A 23,319-nucleotide genomic window follows, 5' to 3' on the forward strand; every position below is an offset into this window, starting at 1 on the left:
GAAGGTTAAATTTATGTAGCATAAATGTGTGACTTTGCAGAATAGACATATATACCGATAATATAATAATATAATTATATTAATAATAATTGATTGATAAGAATACAAATATGAAATAAATTAATTTAATAAATAATAATAACATATATTCATTAATAATATTAGAAAAAAAAATTTTTAATTTTTTAATTTTTTATTATTTAATCTTATAAATCATAATCAAATGATAAATCAATTTTAGTATTATTGTTATTAAAATATATATGATATTTTTTATGGTAGTTTGCATTAAATAAACATACATAATAATAAAAAATAAATAATTACTAATTAATTTTAAATATTTATTATTAAATTAAACAAAATAGTAATTAAAATAATAATTAATAGACTAAAATCACAATTAACTAGTTCACTTATAATAATTATTAAAAATATATCTGAATCATTATTAATATAATAATAGCTATAGCGCAGCAAAAGTAAAGTCGTCAAAAACTTGTGATGCTTGTTGTCTGTGGCATTGGCTCCATCATAGCCCACTCCAAGCATGGTCTATTTTACAGGGCATACTGGCAACAGCAGCAACAATTGCTAGTGAGCAAATAGAAGTCAGCGCCAAGTTGGAGCGCTCCATGGAGCCACATGAGAGCTTCTTCGTTTGTCTCTGCGCAAGTTCCGATCTTTTGATGATAATCAGCAGCAGCAGCAGCAGAAGCAGAAGCTGCTGTCCCGCCGTTTGTTGTTGCTGTTGTTGTTGTTGTTGGCATTGTGGGCAGCGAGCGTGGAAACAGTTTGGAAAATCACATGCGACATTTGCTCAGCAACAGCAGCAGCAGCAGCAGCAGTCGTCGACCGTCCAGGGAGGTGGTAATCTTTAGCAGATGCAACTGCTGCACATTGCCTTAGCCATGCACGATTCAGGCAGGCAGGCAGGCTGGCTTTAAAGCCCATATACCCTATGTCTCCTATGTCGCCCTCCACTACCCCACCTGCCAGATGGCACCTACCCACTCCCACGGTCGTTTATTCATTGGCCCCGTTACATGGCAGCCATTTGGCGACAGTTTTTGCTAGAGCTTGCGGCTTCGCTGGCGACAATTTGCTTAAAAAATAAATCACGAAAACCGCGAGGCACCCAACGACCAAGTCGCGCCACAATAAAATGCCCAGCAATATTAATAATAGTCCGGGCCAGCAATAGCAACAGCTACAGCTTCCGCTCCAACCTCAGCCCCAGCCTCGGCTCCAGCCCCGCTTCCATTTGTCCCAGGCAGCAGTAGCCCCTTCTGCATCGCTCTACGATGCGGTCGGCGCGTCGGTTAACCAGCCAATCAATGAAAGCCAATCGCTAATCGCGGCCCATTGGCACTTTTCGGTGCCTTCTGCTGCTCTCGATGGGCTCTGGGACGAGTGTGTGGGCTAGGGCAGCACGCACAGTGGATTGATTCGAGGCGGAAATTGAGCGATTTATCGATAGCAGTGCTTAAGAGAATGCCGCATTTATCGATGTCAATTCAGTCAATTTAGGTATTATTGTAGCGGAAACATGATCGATTTCTATAGATTAATTCATGTGTTGAGAAGTAAAAGATCTAGAGCATTGAGATATTGATTATAACAATATATAGATCCTTGTTAGAAATCGTTTGATCGATATGCTAAACATTTTCAATAAGATGGTATAGCTCATACTTTATAGATAAGCATGAAATATATGGATATACAATGCAGTATGTATAAATGAACATATCGATACACAATCGATAACATCGATAACAATGTCCGATATGTTTTATAAGTAAATATACGCTCACGGCATACCAATATCGATTACATTCGGAGTTTTCGATTACATTTATCGATATGTTCTTGTAATCGATCAATTTCTTTATTGAAAACTTTTAAAAGCATCTGCATTTAGTTTCGAAATTCGAATGGTTACACTCGCCTAACCACACAGTCCAATGCTTACATGCTGCTTATCGACTGTCCGCTATCGATAACACAATTTCATGATTGCCCCGTTGTCAAACACCCACATCCACCCACTCGAGCGAACAGTAGCGAGCCTCGTAGCTTTTGCGAAATTGTCAAATGATTTACATCCGACATATGTATGCTAAACTCACGAATCTATCTGTGGCACGATTAGGACACAAGCGCGAAGTTCGCCACGCGGTATAACGCGACGCGGAACAAGATGCTCGTGTTCGGCTCGCTCACACTCGCTCGAATACACTCGCATTCATTCGCGCCATTCGGGCACTCACATTCACATTCACAATCACCCGGTGTAATCGTAATCGTGGTTATGACAAATTTGGATGCAACACGTCTCGCTAAGGGGGTGGATGCTGCTTCTCAATGTGGGTGACAGACAGACTCAAAGAGTGAGAGCGAGAGCGAGAGAGAGAGTTAGTGATAGGGAGAGAGCGAGGGGTAGATCCTCTAAATGCTTAGGCGTCGCGCTGCCATCAAAGTAATTGGAACTTTTCTCACTTTCACGCGCACAAATTATACGATGCCGCATTTTGTGGTCTTTCTGCCCGAAATAATCTACGAACTTTCTTATTTTCAGTTTTGTGTCTAACAATTTTCCATTTTATTTTTTGCGCTTCGTTGTTTGCCTCTGCTGCTGCTGTTGCTGCTGTTGTTGTTGTTGATGTTGTTGTTGCTGTGATTGCTGCACTGTGACACGGCAGCTCATCTCAGCGCTTCGTGTTTGGCTAGTCATGACTTCCGCTCTGTCTTGAGTCTCGAGTCTTGTGTTCCTCTCCCTGTTGCAACTGAGCTGCAACTGCAACTTGGCACTTTGGCACAAATCCAGTTGCAACGACGCTTCAATGTTGCCCCATTATGTGGCATGTGTGGCTCACATTCGGCTGCAATGTTCTGCCGCCCACACACACACACACACACTCACACAGACAGAAACTCATCAACTGCCGCCAAATGAGCCACCAACCAAGCCCCACTCGCCGCGAGTCTCGATCGATCCATCGGATTGGCAGCGTCTGTCGATCGCAGTAGCCGCCTTACGATCGTAGCCCAGTTTCAGACACTCAACTCCGATGGGTTGATAGCGATTTGATTTCCTATATATTCCCGAACAAGGTTTAACGTTCCCAGAGTATTGGCTTAGATGATCCATGAGCTTGTGCCATCCATCAGTAAGATATGCAAGCGATGAGTAGATTCAGCTTGAATAAAAAAATATTCAATTAACAGGGATTTATTATGATAAGCTACCAAATGCTAATCCTACATTTAAGATCTCAAGCTCTAACGGACACTGCTGGGTGTTCCGTTTCCTTTCCACTCCTGGCAAACTTCTCATACGCGCAGCTCTCGGTCAACTGCGGCCTTGCGCTCGCCCACATATTCTACGGAGGGCGCTTTAATGCTGTCCGGCATAAATATTTCATTGGGAGGCCAAGCAGCTTATCGCAGGAGCAGCTAAAATGTCCTTTTCACCTTTCAAACTGGCCAAATTAAAAGTTTTTTGTATGTGTGTGTGTGAAGAGTCTTTGAATGAGTCGTTAAGTGGGTGCGTGGGCGGGGAAGGGTGGTTGGGCGGTGCAGGCTAACTAATTCAAAAAAGTGTATCGTGGCCAAGTCAATTGTTCAGTGTACATGTGTGTGTGTCTGTGTGTGTAAGTGTGCCGTTTCATGTTGTGCCTGCTGGCACACGAACCACCCGCACCACCCTCGGCCTTTCAATTTGCTTGCGATTTAGCAAAACTTTTCAATTTTTTGTTTTGACAAAAGTCGAGCCCGAGCAGAGGGACCCAAAGTGGCTTTTGTTGGGCCAGAGGGCGGCCGGTGGGGGGGTGGGGGTGGTTCGCTCAGGTTCTTGTGGTCGACAAGTGAAAAGAATGCATGAAGGCTTATCAGTTGGACATGCTGTATTTTAATTGTGGGCACTCGAGTGTGAAGCTGGCCCAGCTCAGAGACAACAACAAGAGCAACAACAACAAGAGCAACCTTCCCGTTGTCGCATACGCTGTGCATGCCTTGACAAAACAGAAAAAAAGTTACCAAAGACGAGGCCAAGGGCTCCGTATCGCCGTCAGGTACACGTACCCGCACAAATGGCCAACGAAATCCGAATCCGAATCCCCAACTCCTGCGCCCAGTTACCCTCTGCTGGAGCACGTGAAGCAATGCGAGGCGAAAGTTTTGTTTTTTCCCAATTTTTGTTTTTTTCAGTTATCGCCAACGTATGTAGTTGCCGATAAGCATCGCCTGGCCGACAGGACAGCACTGGAAATTCGAAAAAGGATAAGCGAGCGGAAGGCCCGTTCATTCCTCTGCGCCGGCCAAGTGAAAGCCACAAATTGGCTTTCGAGGAACACTTTTAAAATTGCCGCAAAGTTTAATTGTGAGTCGCACGTGAGCTGATCCCAATTGCTGGCCATTAGCTCTAATGGAGATGTCTCCAGAAGCAAAGGAAATTTCAATCAATTTAAAGCGCCCTAAGATGTGTCAATCAGTTGAGTAGAGGGGGGAGGTTGAGAATGAGAATGACTGAGATCTGGATGTACTTGTGAGAAAAGATTGGCGAATCATCGAGCTAGAGCAATATAAATACGAGGCAGATGAAGAAGTGCCTTGAATTGCATTACTGATTGGGGACAACTATTATCGAGTGCTATACGGGTCAAGTTGTATCAGTGAATAACTCCTCTATATTCATGACATCCTTATTTCAATGTCTGTCATCAAGCAAGCTGTTTCAAATATATATTGATGTACATTTAAACATATATTGATTCCACGTGATGTAAGCATTTAAGCTTTGCTTTTCGTATTGCTCCAACAGTGTGAATACAATTTCGAAATAGATATTTAATTACATAGATGGATGGTCTGACACGAGGCACGAAGAGAACTCAATTAGGTGCATTTCTGAGTGATGCGTGTGTGTGTGTGTGTGAGCGCCCCTTGACGCCAGCTATCGGCTGTGTGGAGTGTGGTAGCCTCTGTCAGCGATTCACATCGGCATATACCCAGAAATCTGAGCGTCAATCTGTAGCCGAGTGCTGCTCCCAGACTGCCAAGAGCCGACAAATCGACAAACCGTTTGGGGAGCGTCCGACAACTGCAAAGCTTGCCCACCCACTCACATTTGCATGTTGCAATTGCCAAGCCCTCCACGCTGGTCAGCGGATCACTGTGTGTGGATCTCGGTGGATCACTGTGCGGATCACTGTGGGTATCGTCGGCTAGCCCATACGTTGTCTTTTATTGATGGCTTTTAACAGGCAAGCCAGCGTCGTTTAAATAATGAGCCATGGAGTCGAGGCCGCAAGTCGTACTCTCTGCCAGCCACACACACACATACACCACACACACACCCAAGCAGAGAGACAGACAGTCACACACACACACATACACACACCTCCGCAGTCGGCGTCAGATCTGTGGTTGAGCCCGCTGTCACAGCAAGTCATCGATGGATATGGATTTGGATGTGGATGCGACCCAGTTGAAGAGTTCGCCTCTCGCTCAGCCAGATCTAAGCCTCGGCAGCTGCCTCGCTCAGTTGGGCAATGGCCATTGGGCATTCATTACCTAATGATGTGGCACTGCCTGAGGCATGACTAATTATAAATCAGTGTGGCCGCAATGCAAAGTGCCGAGTCACTGGCCAGGCGATCCCTGTCCCTACCTAGCACCGTCCCTCGTAGCTGCGTTGTCCAGAGCTTCCCCTCTCTCTCTCTCTCTCTGTCTCTCTCGGGGCTCACTTTCAATTTCTGTCCGAATTATATGCGATTTCGCGCACTTTGACCTCATCGGTTGACGTCGTTGTCATCGCTGCTCAAGCGAGAAATTGCAAAGGCAGCTGCTAAAACACACACACACACAGTCGCACACATACACATGCACTTGAAAATTGACCGGCCAAAAGCTGCGACGACGATCGTCAAATGCCAACTCAAGTCTGACATTTATTGTTTGCCGCTGACGACGATCGCCGGGTGACGCTAACAGACCAAAATGACATCACATTGAAATGACGGACTATGACTTACCACGTAGTGTTTGTGGAGAGGGTGAGGTGGCACTTGGGATTCCATAATACAATTTACTAGCTATCTTCGATTTCAAAATTTGCTTAGTTAAGCGACTCCGATAGGGGAAGCTTCAGCAAACAAGAACTGAAAGGTCAACCCTTCCAAATCTTGACTTCACTTTGGACACCGTCACTCTTTAGCTCCTCAGATCCTCCATCTTCAATCGTTATACTATACTAACAACCATTCCAGTGTGTAACTTTATATATAGCCTGACCTACATCATTTTTGTTTTTCCTCTTCTTAAGGGGTTCTCTTAAATAATACTGGATTCAGAGACAGCTCTGCCCAATTATGACTTCTATGATCTATGCTATTTCAACATGCCCCAGCTGTCTGTCGAGCGACTACAGGGTATACTTGAAATGAGCTCAACATGCACAAAAGCGCCATCGACATGAACTGCCCATGAGTCGGCGCGTCTTCAGTCCAGATCTTCAGTTCAGTTTCAGCTCGGTCTGCGAGCTGCTTTCAGTCATGGACTCCAATGCCGGCTCACGCATATTGGTGCCATATGATTAGTTCGACGTCGTCGATGCATGACAGCCCAACTGAAAATAGTACAGCGCCAGTTCCATTCCCAACCGAATCATGTCTCAGCTTTCGGCTCCCCACTCCTCCGACCCTCCACTCCTCCACTCCTCCACTCCTCTACTCCTCCGCTCTTCACTCGCTTCGCGTCTCGCGTCGTCTTGTCTCGTTTTGTCTCGGGCTTGCCGGCATCAACAACAACAACAACAACAACAATATGATCATCATCTGTGCCCTGGTGCTTTGCCACTGCCTCTTCCTCTACCTCTGCTCTTGCCTCTGCCTCTACCTCTGCCTTTGCTTGTGGTGCCATTGATGACCACAAAAACTGGGCGTGGCTGGCAGGCATGCCCCTCAATACACCCAAGTTGGGCATGGGCGCACACCCAAAAAAAGCTGAAAAAACGAGGAGAAAAGTAAAAAAAAAAGCAAAAGCTAAATCAAAACCAAGCTGAAATACCCCGGAGTCCCTCTGTGCCGCTGCGCCGCTGCACCCGCTGGCCGCCCACCTCTGCCTCGGCTCCAAGTGCGATCACTTACAAGTACAAAATTGTCCCAGCCTACGCTCAGCTGCACTCAGTTGTTGTTGCTGTTGTTGTTGCTGGGGCCCAAAATGATTTCTGGGCGCTGATTTCTGATTTCTCATCCGCTCGCGTGTGCGTGAGCCAAAGCTCGGGCCACAGTTGGGGCCACAGATGCAGAGATATCGCTGCGAATGGGAGCAAGACATATCGCAGGTACGCCTTAGCTCATTTGATATTCATTGATGTGGAGCAGCGAGTCCGATCTGTCCCCAGCACCAGCACCAGCACCAGCTCCAGCACCAGTTCCAGCTCCAGCTCCAGCTCCGGCCAGGGGCACGGCCACGCTCCACACTCCATGCTCCATGTGTGCGTGTGCGTGTGCGTGTGCAAGTGCCAGCCATGGAGGACTCTCGGCTTATTCGCAACCGCAATTACAATTACCTCACCCACCAAATGCCCACCTAACGCACAAGCACAGGAAATGACAAAGGCGACCAAGGCCTATCGTACCCACCTTTCAAGTATTGAATTTAATTTGAGCTATTAGGGAAACAAATGGAGTCTGTCAGAGATTTGGCTGAGATCTGACTGCTGAGTGACCGAACTACATTCTATTAATATATAAACGAACTCAACTCTCAATCAAAGCATTCCATTTCGCTATCTGATCTTGAGACTGGGGACAGATGGCTGGCACAACGGCTAGCCATAGAGCACATTGAGGACCGTTTAGCGATGTTCGCAGATCTCTTTCCAGAGCTATTCCTGCTTGTGCTTGTGGGCCTGGCCAACGGCAGCTTGGGCTTGACTAAATGCTGGCCTGCAGTAGTAATTGTTGTTGCTCTTCCACATTGTAGTTGTTTTTTAGTGTCATGCGCCACCTTAACAGCATTTTTGCCAGTCCCATTTGTCATTTAGCCAGCTAAACATTCAGTCAGTCAGCCAGTCAGCCAGTCAGTCACTCAGTCAGTCAGTCAGTCAAGCAGGCAGCAATTCATTCATTATGCTGAGACTTAGCCAGGCGAGTCATTCGATTCATAGGCAGACTGCGTGGGCTGCCGCCGCTTAAGCTAAAGAGCAAACAAAACAAAAGAGACTCCCAAGATATAATATTAACAATTTCCACTAACTTATTAAGGATTAAGTCGACTATCGATTGCTCTTAAGTAGGTATCAGTTTCATTTATATAATGATGAATTTAGTTGAGACCTCTCCAAGTTTTGAAAATGTTTTATTATTCAAAGTGTAGTATATATTGTATAAAGAATTTAAGAATTTAAGAATTTAATTAAAGTTAGTAACTATGTAGTGTAATGTAGTTTTAACTTAAGATATTTCTTATGGGATTCTTATAAACGTTTTTCCCCCTTCTTTCTTTCATACATATTACTATCCAATATATATAAGTTTATGTCATAAATGAAAAATGTAAAACGAAACACTTTTGTATACTGAAATTTTGTTAAAAATAAAGTGTCCCATATATAAAAAAAAAAAAAAAAAATGTGTATGGAATTCTATACATATATGAGACTATAACACTAATAATACCAATTATGAAAGACTTCTCAGAGTCTTGAGAAAAAAGTTATATCAATAGAGCATCGACTAGTAGCTGAATCTTATCTTAAGAATATATGTATATATAGTGTTACATTTCACATCAGAGTCTCAGCAATACCTTCTCGTATTGTAGAGCATACACATGACAATGCTCGAATTGTCTCAACGTCTACGACTGCAGCTCCGCCTCGATTGTGTTTCGATCGCAATGCGCCTGGGAGACACACACACACACACATACACATGTATATATATATATATTTTTTTTTATATACTTATATATATAGATACTCGTATATCGCATGCCTGGCCAGATAAGTTCAGTTTGTGCACTATGATGCACCTCAGATTGCAATCAAGAGATATCCAGAGATATTGCAATTAAGATAAACCCACAAATGCCGTATATACGAAGCGTATTTAGCCAGCGCAATGGCTCTTGCCCTACACACCGCTCCCTTCTCTTTGGGCGCCCCTCCTCAGCTCTCCTCGCCCCCCATTCGAATGCTAGCCCCTGAGCGTTCTATTATTATGTTGCTGTTGTTGTTGGCTTTGTAACTGTCACCAGCTGTTGTTGTTGTTGCTGCTAGTAATGCCATCGTGACTGTGCTCTGCTAGCTGGATCTCAGATTCCCAAACCAAATCCCGCTCCCAGTTGCCAACTCTCTAGCTAAAGAGCTCAACGCCTTTGCCATGCAGGGAAATGCCATCCATCCAAATACCAAAGTGGCCAGAAATTGGCAGTAAAATACGCCAAATGGAATCAGAACTAATACGATATATTGAGATATCAAAATATATAGAGCAGAAGAAAGTGAGGCTGAAGTACTAGAATTTGGACTACTTCTATCAGTTCTCATAGAAACTGTGACAAATTTATCCATACTCAATGGACCTTCCCATGCTAGCCATTCCAGCTGTTCTGTGCCTCTCACTCTCTGCCCCTCTCTCTATCAACTGTACTTCACTGTACTGAATGCCATAAAAAAGGAGAAAATCAGAAGAGGAAAACCTAGTGGAAATATATAAATATCTCCCACTTAATGCTTAACATTTTCAAGTTCACCCCCCGCTGCGTGTCCCGGCTCCTCGGCTCCCTCCCACTCCTCCGGCCTGGCACCGAACCTGGGGGCTGTTTCCTGTGGCTCGGCAACTGTCGCCGCCTGGTCAAATGCTGCTTGCTGCAGCAACTGCAGCTGAATCCCAACACGAATACGAATACGAATACCAATTCGACTTTGAATCTCACTCACTCGGAGTCCGCGTCCGTTCTCACTGTCAGGCGATCTGTGATCTGGGCTGCCGACGAGCGCCCCCTCCCATCCCCATCGATGCTTAAAAATAACAACCGGACTGCGTTGCCCGCCGCAGAGCTGGGCGGGCACACACATGTGTCTGCCACATGTTTGTCCATGAGCCGTTGCCAGCCAGCGGAACGGACGGCTGACACTGCCACAGACGCCGCGTAAAGTCTCTGCCGCTGCCGCAGTCGCCGCCACCGCAATCGCAGTCGCAGTCGCTGGCCGTGGGGCTGTTGGCTGCTGCTGCAGCCGCTGGCGACTTTGACATTGTCGCTGGGCCGCAAAAATTTGCCTCTCGAGTTGGTCGCATCGCCTCCATCGATCAGGCGACCCCATTGCTGCTTGTACAGCTTCATCTTGTCAGTGTTCCATTTGTGGACACACTTGAGATTCCATTAATTCAAAAATATTTATTTTATTTTTCCATTTACCAAAATTTCATGTGTTGTTGTTTTGCCACTGGTTTCTTCTTTTTTTTTATGGCAAATGCTACTATTTTCATGTTTTCTTTTTTCATGTTTTTTGTTTCCCCCTTCTTTGTCTTTCCCATTGCGTCGCGCTCTTTGTACCCACTGCTCAGTTCCCAATAATGTCATTTGGACATTGTCGCATCGTGTAAATGGAGAAGGGAGACAATTTCACAGCAAGAGACACAAGAGAAACACATACACACACGCACACACACAGGTCTCCTCGAAAACACTTGAGAAACCGCATTCGAAATCAAAAATGAGTTCATATTCTTGGCATCTTCTATTAAAAGAGTTTGTAGTTAATCAAGTCATTTTCAAAGAACTTTATGCTTTGAAAGTGATCTATATGTACATAAATACGACATATTAATTGGATGATCTATAGGCATAATTTATTAAAAGTCAATTAAACTCAAAATCGAATCAAAATTGGAATTTCTATAAAATTGCAGAGATCATTAAAAAATATTTCATAGTATAATACTATTTATCATATCATAACATATATAAAGAAGATGAAAAAACTATCATACATAAAGTAGATATACTGCTCTAAGAATTTCCAAAATCATTGAAACAGATCACATAATATAATATCATATATCAAATCATATCATACATAACGAAGAAACTGTGATCCTATAATGGTATTATATTAATTTAATTAAATTTACTGGTATTATATTATAATATTATATTTATTTTTTTAATATATATTTTATTATGTTATTTTTCTTTATTTTATTTTATTTTACACAATCTTAGCTCATTCCAAAAAATTCTTAACTTTTTTTTTATCTTCGTTTTACTTTTTCTCAGGGAAAATGCACTTAATAACCTGTTGGAAGGATTGAAGGATTGTCCTCACTCTCAAGAGCTGTTCAACCGCAAATGTTCAAACAAAACTCTTAGGCGTAGGCGCCGACTGTGACCCGATCGACATATAGAATAACCGAATTGCTTGTCCACTTGAGACGCCAAGTGCGTGGCACTTGTAAAAAAATTTGAAAATTCAATTAAGCATGTTATGAGAATTGAAGAGAAGGCGGCGAAGTCCGGAGGCCAGCGAGTGTCAAGGACTTTGCCACAGATCCTTGCACATGTGGAGACTAGGTCGGGTATTGATTAAGTAGCAGCGGTATCTAGCACTGGGAATGCGACTTAAGTGCTCTGCGTGTGGGTGAATAACGGCAGACTCGAATATCTTAGACTCTCCGATCGGCATGAAGTCTTGTGAAATGGGAAGAGTATATCATGATTATTCTTCTGCACATATGAGTGCTATATTCTCTCTTTGGGCTTAATATTTGCCAGCCAAGTAGTATCTATGGTATCTACGGCTAAGGGGTGCCCACGCCCGCGAGAAGGGCATTGAGGACAAAGCTGTTTATAGTTGTTAGCCTTCATGGCCATCGAATGTATAATCGATCACTTGGGTGGGCCTCCGGCGCCGGCAGTGCCCGGCCAACGGGCCGAGCGCTGAGTTTGTTGGGTCATCTAAACAAAGCCAAAACCAAAAGCCCAGGCCCAGACCCAGACCCAAACCCAGACCCTAACCCAAACCCGGCCACGGCCGGTGCAGGTCGTTCCAGGAGCCAAATGTGGCACTTGGGCTCAATGAATTTTGTTAAATCGATAAACTTTGTTTAGCCCGCGGAAACAACAAGAATCAGCCGGCCCCTAAGAGCACCACCACCACCACCACCACCACTACCACCATTGCCACTATCGCCACCTGCACCAGCTTGGGTGAGGGGCTAACCACAGGCGAGGCAGAGCTCTCAGATTCCATGGCTACGCGGCCCTGGCCAACGGATTGCGTCAATCAACAATTTGTCAACGCAAACGAATTGGAATGGAACAGAACGGAATGGAGTGGAGTGGAGTACAATGAAATAGAATGCTATGGACGCAATGTGAGCTCATAGATGCCATGGCTACGCAAGGCCAATCAAACAATTTTGTCAATCGAGACAATATGGAATGAAACGTAACGGAATGTAATGGAATGGAATGTTCGTTATGTGACGACCCGCATCCTGTGTGGCAGCTCGTTTAATCGATCAACGGCCAGCGCTTGGCATTGAGAACATTTCAATTGGTCGCTCGGTGGGTTGGCTAGGTGGGTCGCCTCGGTGGGTCGCTCGATGCTTCGCCCAGTGGGTTGACATAGCGGTGCTATCGAGACTGTGACCCGCAATCGATCCAACAAAGCTGTTCACGCGACAATTAATGGCCAAGCAACGCGCTCAGCGACGCCTGGCACCGAACCTGCCACAGCAACTGCCACAGATGCTGCTGCTGCTGCTGCTGCTGCTGCCGCTCCTCCTGCTGCTGTTGCTCTCGCTGCAGCAGCCAGCCCAACGGTAGCCGTGATAATGGCCAGCTTGTGCAGCCCCTTGGCCAATTGCAAATTGGCAGCGATTGAGCGGCTGCCACTTAAGCGGCAATCATGACCAGCGACTCGGCCAGGCCGACAGACGGACAGACGGACAGACGGATAGAGGGACAAACTGATGCAGAGCTGTCAGCATGTGCTGGTTGAAGAAAGGCTAGTTTTATAGCTAAAAAAGGCTAGACTGCAAATGATTCATTGAGCTGCAATTTCATATAAAATTTATGCTCATTCACTTCGTCTGCATTTACATTATAGATTATTAAGCCAAGTTAGTGAAGTATATTTGTGGCACCATTATTTATTAACACAATGGTATATATTATGACAATATTGGCTTAATCAAATCTGCAATGTGACCAATTCCTGCAAACATATTAACAGCAGATTCAATAGACCACATCAGAAAATTAATCCTAACCTGTACGCCCTACTCTAATTTGATCTCAGCCTTCCACGCTCAGCCCTCTCTACTCCTGCTATAAATTTTTGCTCATATTTATCTCCCTATCTCCCTCAATTTATATCGAAAGACCAATCCTAACCCAGAAATCATATACTATATATACCTAATTCAGAAGTACAGAATATTTCAGCTAATATAATAATACTAGAAATACTACAGCACTATAAAATCAGAATATATTTGTAAATCTACGAGCTATCGCTCTACATGCAAAAAAAAAAAAATAATAAATAAATAAAAATAAAAAAAAATAAATAAAATTTAAAAAATTTAAAAAATATCAATAAATGTTCAACTTAAAACATAAGCTGTACAAATTTATTATTATTATATTATATTATATTATAGCTCCCCGTCAAAGTTTTTTAAAACACTTTCTCTTAAAATTTGTCGGAAAAAATCCTCTTAAAATTTTGTTTTGTTTTTAAATTCTAGCATCATATTTTAATAACGAATATAGAAACAATAAAAATCATATTTTTATTCAAGAATATCTTGAGAACTAAATCAAAACTCAACAGCTGAAAGCGGACGTTGCTCAACACTGTTTCGGCTGGGGCAGCTTAATGCTAATGTAGCAGCTGCCCGTTGGCCAGATCGTCAGACATTTGGGCCGAGCGAGGGCGACAGAGCGAGAATGAGCGAGAGAGAGACCGAGAGAGAGAGAGAGGGAGCTTAGCTTAGATTGTTGGCCAATTTGTCGACACTTCTAATGCTGGACATGCGCCGCAGGATTATATAATGAAGCCCAGTTGCAGTTGCCGTTGCCGTTGCCGTTGCAGTTGCAGTTGCAAGGAGTGCACTCAAAACTCAAGCAGCTTTTGCTGCTGCTGTTGCATATGTCACACAGCAACCGAGCAACCCCCTTTGCCTGCTCAACTATACCTCTTGGCTTTGGTAATTGTTGGCAATTCTTGTAATTTACGTTGCAGTTGTTGTTGTTGCTGCTGCAGTTGTTGTTGCTGTTGTTTTAGTTGAGTCGCGCTTTTTGAAAATCTCACATCTTGCCGACATGGAGGCTGTGCATATATTATGCGATTCATACACATGTATATGTATTTATATACTTATACATGTATATATACATACATATATACATATATACTCGTTATATACACTCTGCCTGCCCCTCCCCCTTACCGCACTTATTATTTACTTATTGAAATGCCGATGCGAAGGGTAATTACGAGTGCTCCTTATTTCGCTGGCTTTGTTTGATGTCGCCGCATTCCGAGTGTTGACAAACAACAACAAAATGCGAAAAAATACAAAAAAAAATGCAAAACAATAAACGAAATCTGGCAACTGTTGCCGCATACCTAAAGACATCCGCGCACCACCGCACCACTGCACCACCAAACCACCGCACGCCCACAACTGTCAAAGAGCGCACAACCTTTTGGACAAGCCCTAAAAACCAACATCGTAAGTATATATACACATACATACACAATTCTATATGCATTCTACAATCCAAATACCATTTACATAATCCGACGAAATTTCCGAATTCGAAGATTCTTCAAATCTTTTGATCATGTATCGAAATTACAATATTAATGATCAGCTTGAATGGCAAAATCTTTGCATTGCATTGATTAGGGTTATGTATTTAAATATATACAATATATTCATATACATTCCTGATCAGAGAATTATCAAATAAGGTAAAAATCTAGCAGAACAATTTTATCTTCTTCCCCTCTTTGTCTCACCACAAAGCAAAATTATTTAAAGTCTTGATTTCTGCAAGCTCAACTTGAAAACTCGATGAGCAAAAGGCAGTTAAGGTATGATGGAATTCCTCTTAATATTTTTAAAGAATTAAAAATATTTTTACCAAAATAAATTTAAAAAAATATATATATTTAAAATATATATAATATATTTAATATTGAATATTATTAAATATTTTTAATTTGATAATTTTTTGTATGCTCAAGTACTGACTAACTGGGATTATTACGTGTAAAAATGAAAGTGCTTTTTGGCATGAAATTGGAGTACTACCTATATGAAATGTTTTAAAGAACTTTTTACATTAATTTTAATGCTAGCCTTAACATTTCATAATAACATAATAATATTCTTAACCCAATGAATATGGGAAACCATTTAATGTATTTTTAAAAATGTATTTGAATCTAAAAACAAAATTGAAATATAATAAATTTATAAATAAAATTTTGAATATTAAGACGTAGAATCCAAAGAATAGTTTAGAAATCGATAGAGTATCAATAGAGAGAGTATGATAAGTTTTTAAGTCTATGTAATTTCAGCTATGAAATAGGCAAGAGAAGAGATTAATGAGGAGTAGATTACGTAATGAGGAGGAGATTACGTTATTAGTATAAATGAAATAGGCTCTATATGCTGATCATTTGTAACAGCAACGTCTTGAGCTGGCGACGTGGCTTACAGCTTACAGCTTGTGGCATGTGGCATGTGGCATGCGTTAGCCGTCTGCCGGCATTGTCAACGCTGGCGCGACGACTGATAAGCGCGGCGTGGATGCCAAAGCTCGGCTGCACACTTAACCCCATCCGAGCCGAGTGGCGAGTGGCGACTCGCTCTCAGTTGCTCTCTCTGGTGCGGCACTCTCTCTCGCTCTCTGTGAAGCTGTCTCTCTTTGTCGCTTTTGGGCCAAGCAGGGGTAGCTTTGCCATCGACAGCGACCGCAGCAGCAGTAGCAGTAGCAGCAGTAGCAGCAGCAGCAGCAGTCGCAGCAGCAGTCGTCGCTGCTGTCGCCGTCGCCGTCGCAGCATCTCGCTCTCTTGCTCTGACGCTTTCTCAGTCTCTGTCGCTCTCAGCGGCTACCTGTGCGCGAGAGCGCGACTAACGGCAGGTTGAGTGCAAGGCGGCAGAGCGTATGGGGAGCTTGCCGTTAGAGCGGGGGGCGTGGAGCGAGGGGGGGCAGGCCATTTGGGTTGGGACAGTTACTCGAACTGCGAGAGCGACGATGGCCAATCGATGGGGAGAACGCGCGTGTGCGACGCTCATATGAGTGCGACGCATATGTGAGTGCGTGCTCATAAGTGTGTGTGTGTGTGTGTGCGTGTGTGAATGTGTGTGAGTGTATGCGTGTACATATAAGCCAAGACGCCGATACATATGCTATAGCCATGTAGGTTATAGCTATGGACACAGCGAGGCATGCGTGTGTCGAGTGGGGGGAATGGGGGTCCTTGGAGTGAAGGGATTGGGGCTGGGAGGGGAGCGGAGTGGGCGGCAAACAATGGGTTAAGCTTGAGGTTATCAGCGCAGCATTCGTGCAAGTGTCACACTTATATGTATGTACATATGTATGTGCATATTTGTGCACACATACGGCACACACACATACATATATACATTCACAGTCGAAGACTTGGGGCTTGTGGCGTGGGGCGTGGGGCTGGGACTGCGTCTCAGTGGACACTCACAATACACTCATGAGCACACATGTGTGGCGCTAATGATCTCTATCTGTCTCGCTTGCACTCTCACTCTCTCTCTCTCTCTCTCTCTCACACTCACACTCTCACGTGCTGTCTCTTTCGCTCTACCTTGCTCGCCCTCTCGCTCTGCCTCACACTCACAAAGCGCACAGCACAATTAACAATAACGCAAACCTTTGCAATAAAAACAATTCGCATTCACTTTTGGGCACACACACACACGGACACAGACACACACACACACTCGCACACAGTCACACATGCTTCGAGTACGTGCTGTGCTTCTCATATCAAAGCGCTGACATTAATGGGTGCAATGCTTGGGCAGCGAAGTCGGCGGCGACGTCAGCGTTGACAGCAGCTAGTGTGAGTGCCAATGTGTGTGTGTGTGTGTCTGTGTGTGTATGGCTCGAACTGCTCGCGTCCAGTCGTGGTCCGCCTCGCAACGTTCAGCTTGCAACATGCTGCACGAGCCAAGCCGCCAACCACCCCACCTAGCGCCCACCCACCGAAGCGCTGTTACTGCCACTGCCACCGTCGACGGCGCTGCTGACGCCGCTGCCGCAGTTATTAATGTGCATTAGCCGGTGTTGACCGCGGTGGGCGAGCACTAAACTCAAGTGGAAGCAGCAGCTCCACTCCAGTGCAACAGACTCCGATTGCAGTTAGTACGCACCTAGACTCACATACAGACACACAAGCACACATACATATATGGATATGAATATACCATGCGAATATATGTATTGTGGCTATTGGAATGTCTTTCCCACACACAGAAACATGCTCTGATTGGTAAAAATGCATTTTATTTTTTCAATTTACATGCACATTCATGAATACACTCGGGTACATTCGTGAATACATTCATGAATGCTAGTGAATGTATTCACGAGTACAATTGTTCGAGTAAATTGGTATTACTTCAAAAAAGTATAATTGGTTACGAGCAGCTAAAAACATGAATACACTCATGAATACAAACACTTGTTTCTTTATTGTCAGCAATTGTATATTCAAATACTTTATTATTTTTAAGTCCAAAGTGTATTTAAATAGATATAATTGATTGCTATGAATTCAAAGATGTCAAAGATGTCATGAATGTATTCATAATTTACAAATTGTATTCATCTAACTATGAAATAAATTCAAATTAACCATGCTCAAAAAAAAAAAAAAAAAAAAAAAAAAAAAAAAAAAAAACATACTCATGCATACACTTATGAATGTATTCGTGACTAAATTACAAGTCTCATATATATCTAAATATGTGTTATATGTACATCCATATCATATGTACATCAGATATATTCATAGATATAAATAAAAATGCTGATACACTCATTAGTTCCAATAAAAACATTCAATATATATGATTTCGATATATGTATATTTTCATACATATTAACTTGAATGTATTTTTGAATAAACAAGTATTTGCACCAATCTCTACTGAACTATCGAATGCATTCGATCAATCAAAAGTAAATAAAAGGTAGCTACATTCACTCGTGAGTACATACATTTTTCTGGGTTTTCATTTTAGTTTCATATATGAATCTATTTTTAATTGGCTTATCTATTTGAATTAATTGAATGCTATATCTAGTAGTAGTAATAGTAGTAGTACATAGGCTACGTGCAGTACTCTCATTTGCCCCCACAGCCAGATGAACTTCAACCCGTACAACTCGTCGGACCGACTGCGTCGGGCCATTCGGCAGCTCCAGCCTCAGCTCCAGCTTCGACTGCAGCTGGCGTTAGCTTCAGCTGCTGTTCGAACGCCGACTGACTAGGCGTTTGGGGCCTGCGAAGCGGCCAGGCGAGGGCAGGCTATGGCCGGCCGTCAGTTGGCGCTGGCAGCGACGTCGGCGTTGCGAGTGGTTTGGTTGGTTGCTCGCTCGGCAGCTAAGCTCAGAGCCAGAGCCGGAGCCAAAGCTGAAGCTGAAGCAGTGGCAGTGGCAGTGGCAGTGGCAGCGGCGACAGCGCCAGTGGCCTCTTGTTGAATGGAAGATGGGCATAAACTAAGTTTAGTTTATTAGATGCACACGAGCAGCCGCGTTGTGAGGACGTGCGCCACAAGTTCCTGCTAAAGTTCTGCCCGGCCTACGGGAAGCGCGCGCGCAAAAGTACGAGAAAGCGAAACAGATGAAAGACAACGGCAAATGTGTTTCTATGTACATAGCTAGTGTTTGGCTCGAGTTCCAATTGGATCTTTAGTTGGGTAACGGCACCAAATCAAGCTGTTATGCATACTCCAGTTCATTGTTGTTGTCGTTGTCGTTGTCGTTGTCGTTGTTGCTTTGATTTTGCGCGGCAAACGTCGCGCAGTCGTCGCTTTAAGCTGCGCGCGCATTCGGTCAAACGCCGGCTGCGTATAACGGACAAAGGACAGCGACGCGCTGACGAGCAGCAGTAGCAGCAGCCGTGGCAGTGGCAGTGGCAGCGGCAGCGGCAGAAGCGGAAGAAGCGGCTGCTCTGCCCACTATCCCACAGTTGATTCTCTCCTCGCGCTATCCTTTAGCCTCCCCATCTCTCTGCATGCATCATACGCACGCTTCACACATGTGTGAACCGTTATCAGTGGCAAATTTGAGCAGTCGCCGCGCTGCTAGCGTCGACGTTGTGTGCAGTCTGGCATGAAACAGTCGCCACATCGAACATGGCTATTTTCATTTGTTTCAACTGACGCGAGCTTGGCGCGCGCTCTCTCTCTCCCTTTCTCTCTCTCACGCTCTCCCTCTCTATCGCTATATATCTATCTGTTTGACTGCAGCGCTCTCGCTCGCGCATACACTGGCTCGCTCTCGTGGTCGTATGCGTATGTGTGTGTCCACCCCCACATACGCACACACATGCGGCCAACGGACCAACGAGTGGCAGCAAACCAAATAAACAAATCTAGCGGCAGCGACGTCAGCAGCAGCACCGGCAGCAGCAGCAGCCCACCAACCCACCGACCCACCACCACTAACAACAACAAACACGAGCATAATAACAATAACAACAACCCACCACCACCATCACCACCGACGACGACGACGACACCATAGCAAAAGGGCTGTAGCTTTGACGTTGGCGTCAGCGTCGGCGTCGGCGGCGGCATCGCTTAGCCAAAATCAAATTTTCAGATTGGCATTAAAGTGCAAAACCCTAAAATAAAATTGAATTATCTGAACGTGTGCGTCCACAGTCGCTCGCAGGACATCGTCGCGTTCGGACATGCTCTCGTCGCTGCTCTGTCTCTGTCACTGGCTTTGGCTTTTCTAGGCTCTCGCATAAGCTTGGCCGCTGCCTCAGTCGCAGTCGCAGTCCCAGTCCCAGTCACAGTCACAGTCATAGTCGCTGCCAGAGTCACAGCCACTGCTGTTGCTCTGCCTCTCTCCACAAACACACACACTTAGACGTATGCTCGTTCGCTCGCTCGCTTACTCACACACAGGCACACACGCTCTCAAAGTGCGCTCTCTCACGCACTGTGCTCGTCCACTCGTCAAGCTTTCGTTCGTTTCGCTTAGCCGACACGACGACGACGACGACGACGCCGACGACCGACCACGACCACGACCACGAAGCATAAGTTCTCTCGCACTGCCGCCCGTTGCCCATTCAGTCAGTGAGTGCGCTGGTGTTGGTGTTGGTGTTGGTGTTGGAGTGTGTGTGTGAGTGTTGGTGTCGTCACGGCGCTTTGTTGGTTGGACAACGACAACAACTGCGACAACAGAGCGACTGCCGTGGCCGTAGCCGCAGCCGCAGCCGCAGTCACAGCCGCAGCAGAGCCAGCGAAGACGCGCTCGCCGCTTGACGCCTCGTAGTAGTCGCGTACTTCCGCCGTTACCGTTAGCACCACACATTTCTGACGAGGCTGCCACCGCCGTCGCGGTGCACGCAGCAGCAGCAGCAGCAGCAAACGCCAAGCGCCAAGCGCCAAACGCTGAACGTCAAATGCAACAATAACAGTTAGCCAGAGGACAACGACAAATAATGACGCGTGCTTAAATACGTATTCGAGCAGAGTTTTTTTTTCATTTGGTCGCACATCTTTCGACACTCACCGTCTCGATCCCCGCCCGTTAGCAACTAAGCCCGGTTAATACACGCACACAACTACAATCGCACACTCGCGCTCACACACATACGCAATCAGCTACAATTTTTTTTCAAGTGTTTTGTGCATTTTCGAAAAAGAAACAAAAACAAATGTTCGATTCCAATTGGATGACCAATTGCCAGTTGGATTGTGCCGCGCTACCAGCAAGGCGAGCCAAGAAACAGCAACACAGTGTTGATAAAGTTGTTTAGCACAACAAAACGCCGACAAAGCATGTGGCCAAAAGGAACGCGCAAAAACAATTTCGTCAGCTGCCAAACTGCCAGCAAAAACAACAGCAACAACAACAACAGCAACAGCAACAACTACAGCTAAAACAAATGCTAATCAGATTTACAACAACAGCAACAACTAGAGTGCATACGGTTCCTATAAGAAAGTCTAAGCAGGAAGCAATAGTAGGCGAAGCAGTAGAAGAAGAAGAAGAAGAAGAAGGCAGCAAAAAGTGTTTTTCAAGTGCGAAAATTTGTTTGTTTGTTTGTTTTTTTTTTAATGTTTTATCCAAAACGTAAAGTAAATAAAATTCTATGAAAATATTATAAATAAATAATGAAAATAATGTCTTGAATCCAAAAACAACAACAGCAACAAAAAGGTGGAAAAATGACAAAAACAACGAGAAAAATTCTCAAAGTAAAGCTGCGGGACCGAGTGGAGCCCATGTGAGGCCACAGATAAGAGATAAAAGCGAAAATCTAAACAAAATTCAGTGCATTCTTTTCTGTCTCTCTCTCTCTCTGGAAACATAAAAGAAAAAACTGCAACAACAAAGTGCAATAAAACTAAATAGAAATCAAAAGCAAAACAAAACTAATTTAAAAACAAACGAAAAAAAAAAACATTTGACCAGTGTTGAGCAACAGCTCAAAGACTAAAGAAGGAGTCGAAGGAGTTGCCCGCCCAGCTGCCAGTGGGGCGAGCGCTCGAAAAGTTTTGAAACTCCCTTTGGAAATTGTAACAAAAATGAGAATTAAAATGCCTGCGGTTCGAATTGCACAAGGTAAGTGAATATTTTTGGAAAATGGCACCAAGTGGAATTAGAGTGATAAACAAGGAGGAAGAAGAAGGAGAAGTAGAAGTAGGCAAAATTGGCATAGCACCTGTGAGCGCAGCATGAGACTTGCTGTGAACACTTTGCTGAGGTGCAAATGATAAGCTAATTATTTATATATATATATAGCGTAAATAAATAACATATACATACATACATGTATTGATGTGTGCCATGAGTCAGTTACACTTTCCATGAATGTAAGTTTGTGTTTATAAATTTACCTAAACAGGTGAATGCGCATTCGAGTTGAGCTAGGTTCTATGAAGTTTTCGCTTTAGATTTCAGTTACATGAGATACAGTTCTATAAACACGATATGATACCATATGAAACTTATATATTTCTCAGTCTGGACACGACTTCTATTTAATTCAGTTTAGCTACACAATCAATTAAGCTAATGAACATATAATTAGTTTGAAAAATAAACAAAATAAATACATGTTTTTTTTTTTTTTTTTTTTTTTTTTAAGAAAATTTATATACAGTATTTTATAAACGCACAAACCTAAAATTTCTATTTAGTTAAACTAAATAAATATATCCAAATAATGATAACTGCATGATTAAAAACCCCTCAACAAGCCTTTTTGAGAGGGAAAAGGAAGAGAAGACACAGATATTAAAAGACCGTAAATGTTCCATAAATATGCTATAAAAATTGTTATAAAATACATACTATATTCATTAGCAAATCAACCAAATTTTGTATAAGTATGCTAGAAATAAGAGCATAGAAAAGCTCTTAAAAATATAACAGTAAATAAGTTAACGTTGTTGGGGATTTCCTAACCATAACAGTCCAACCCTAGAAAACACCATAAAAAATACTGATATCAATTGACAAAGCGATCATAGTTTCATATGAAGATCACTTCAGAGGTATTTCATATATAATTATGAAATATATTATATTATATTATGTACATAATATGATTGACAATCTGATAGTATATAATGTAAGGGGATATAGGCCATGGCCCATATATCATTTGTCTCTGCTCCATATCCATAAGTATGCGTTGGGCTTTATTTCCCAGTTATTCTTGGCCTATTTGGTGTGTTTTATTTTTTTCGCGTTATCGCAACAATATTGCACTGAAATCAGAGTTCCCCTGTTCTGGGTGTGTATTGCCATGATTTCTCAGATTTTGTTCGCGATTTATATTTTTTGCTGTTTTTTTTTTTTTTTTTTTTTAATTTTTTTGCTTTTTGGGTTTTTGCTTTGCGTTGGTGGTTGTAAAGTTAACGGTTCTTTTTGGCCAGGGCGCGACGTTGGCCGCAATTTAGTTGCTTTATTGCTGCTTATTGTTATTGTTGTTCTTATTATTATTATTATTTACGTTATTTGGCGGTGGGTCAACAACAGCAACAACAG

General features: G+C 43.5%; 1 protein-coding gene across 2 annotated transcripts in view; it reads left to right on the forward strand.

Annotated features, from left to right (window-relative positions):
- The first annotated feature begins 18,812 nt into the window (after window positions 1-18,812).
- The window catches only part of Cph (BCL11 transcription factor chronophage), a 63,126-nt gene continuing 58,619 nt past the window's right edge, over window positions 18,813-23,319 (forward strand). Inside the window, exon 1 of one of the 2 annotated variants that reach the window (XM_089476148.1) lies at window positions 18,813-21,888. Coding sequence is in view for 1 of the 2 variants with exons in the window: in XM_018016934.2 (XP_017872423.1) it covers window positions 21,852-21,888 (37 nt within the window). In the remaining variant the exon portion in view is untranslated. The remainder of the gene's footprint in view (window positions 21,889-23,319) is intronic. The other variant, XM_018016934.2, reaches the window with a different exon arrangement.

Source organism: Drosophila arizonae, chromosome X, assembly GCF_054131065.1.
Source record: "Drosophila arizonae isolate 15081-1271.41 chromosome X, UAZ_ARI_1.0, whole genome shotgun sequence".
Taxonomy (NCBI): Eukaryota; Metazoa; Arthropoda; class Insecta; order Diptera; family Drosophilidae; genus Drosophila; species Drosophila arizonae.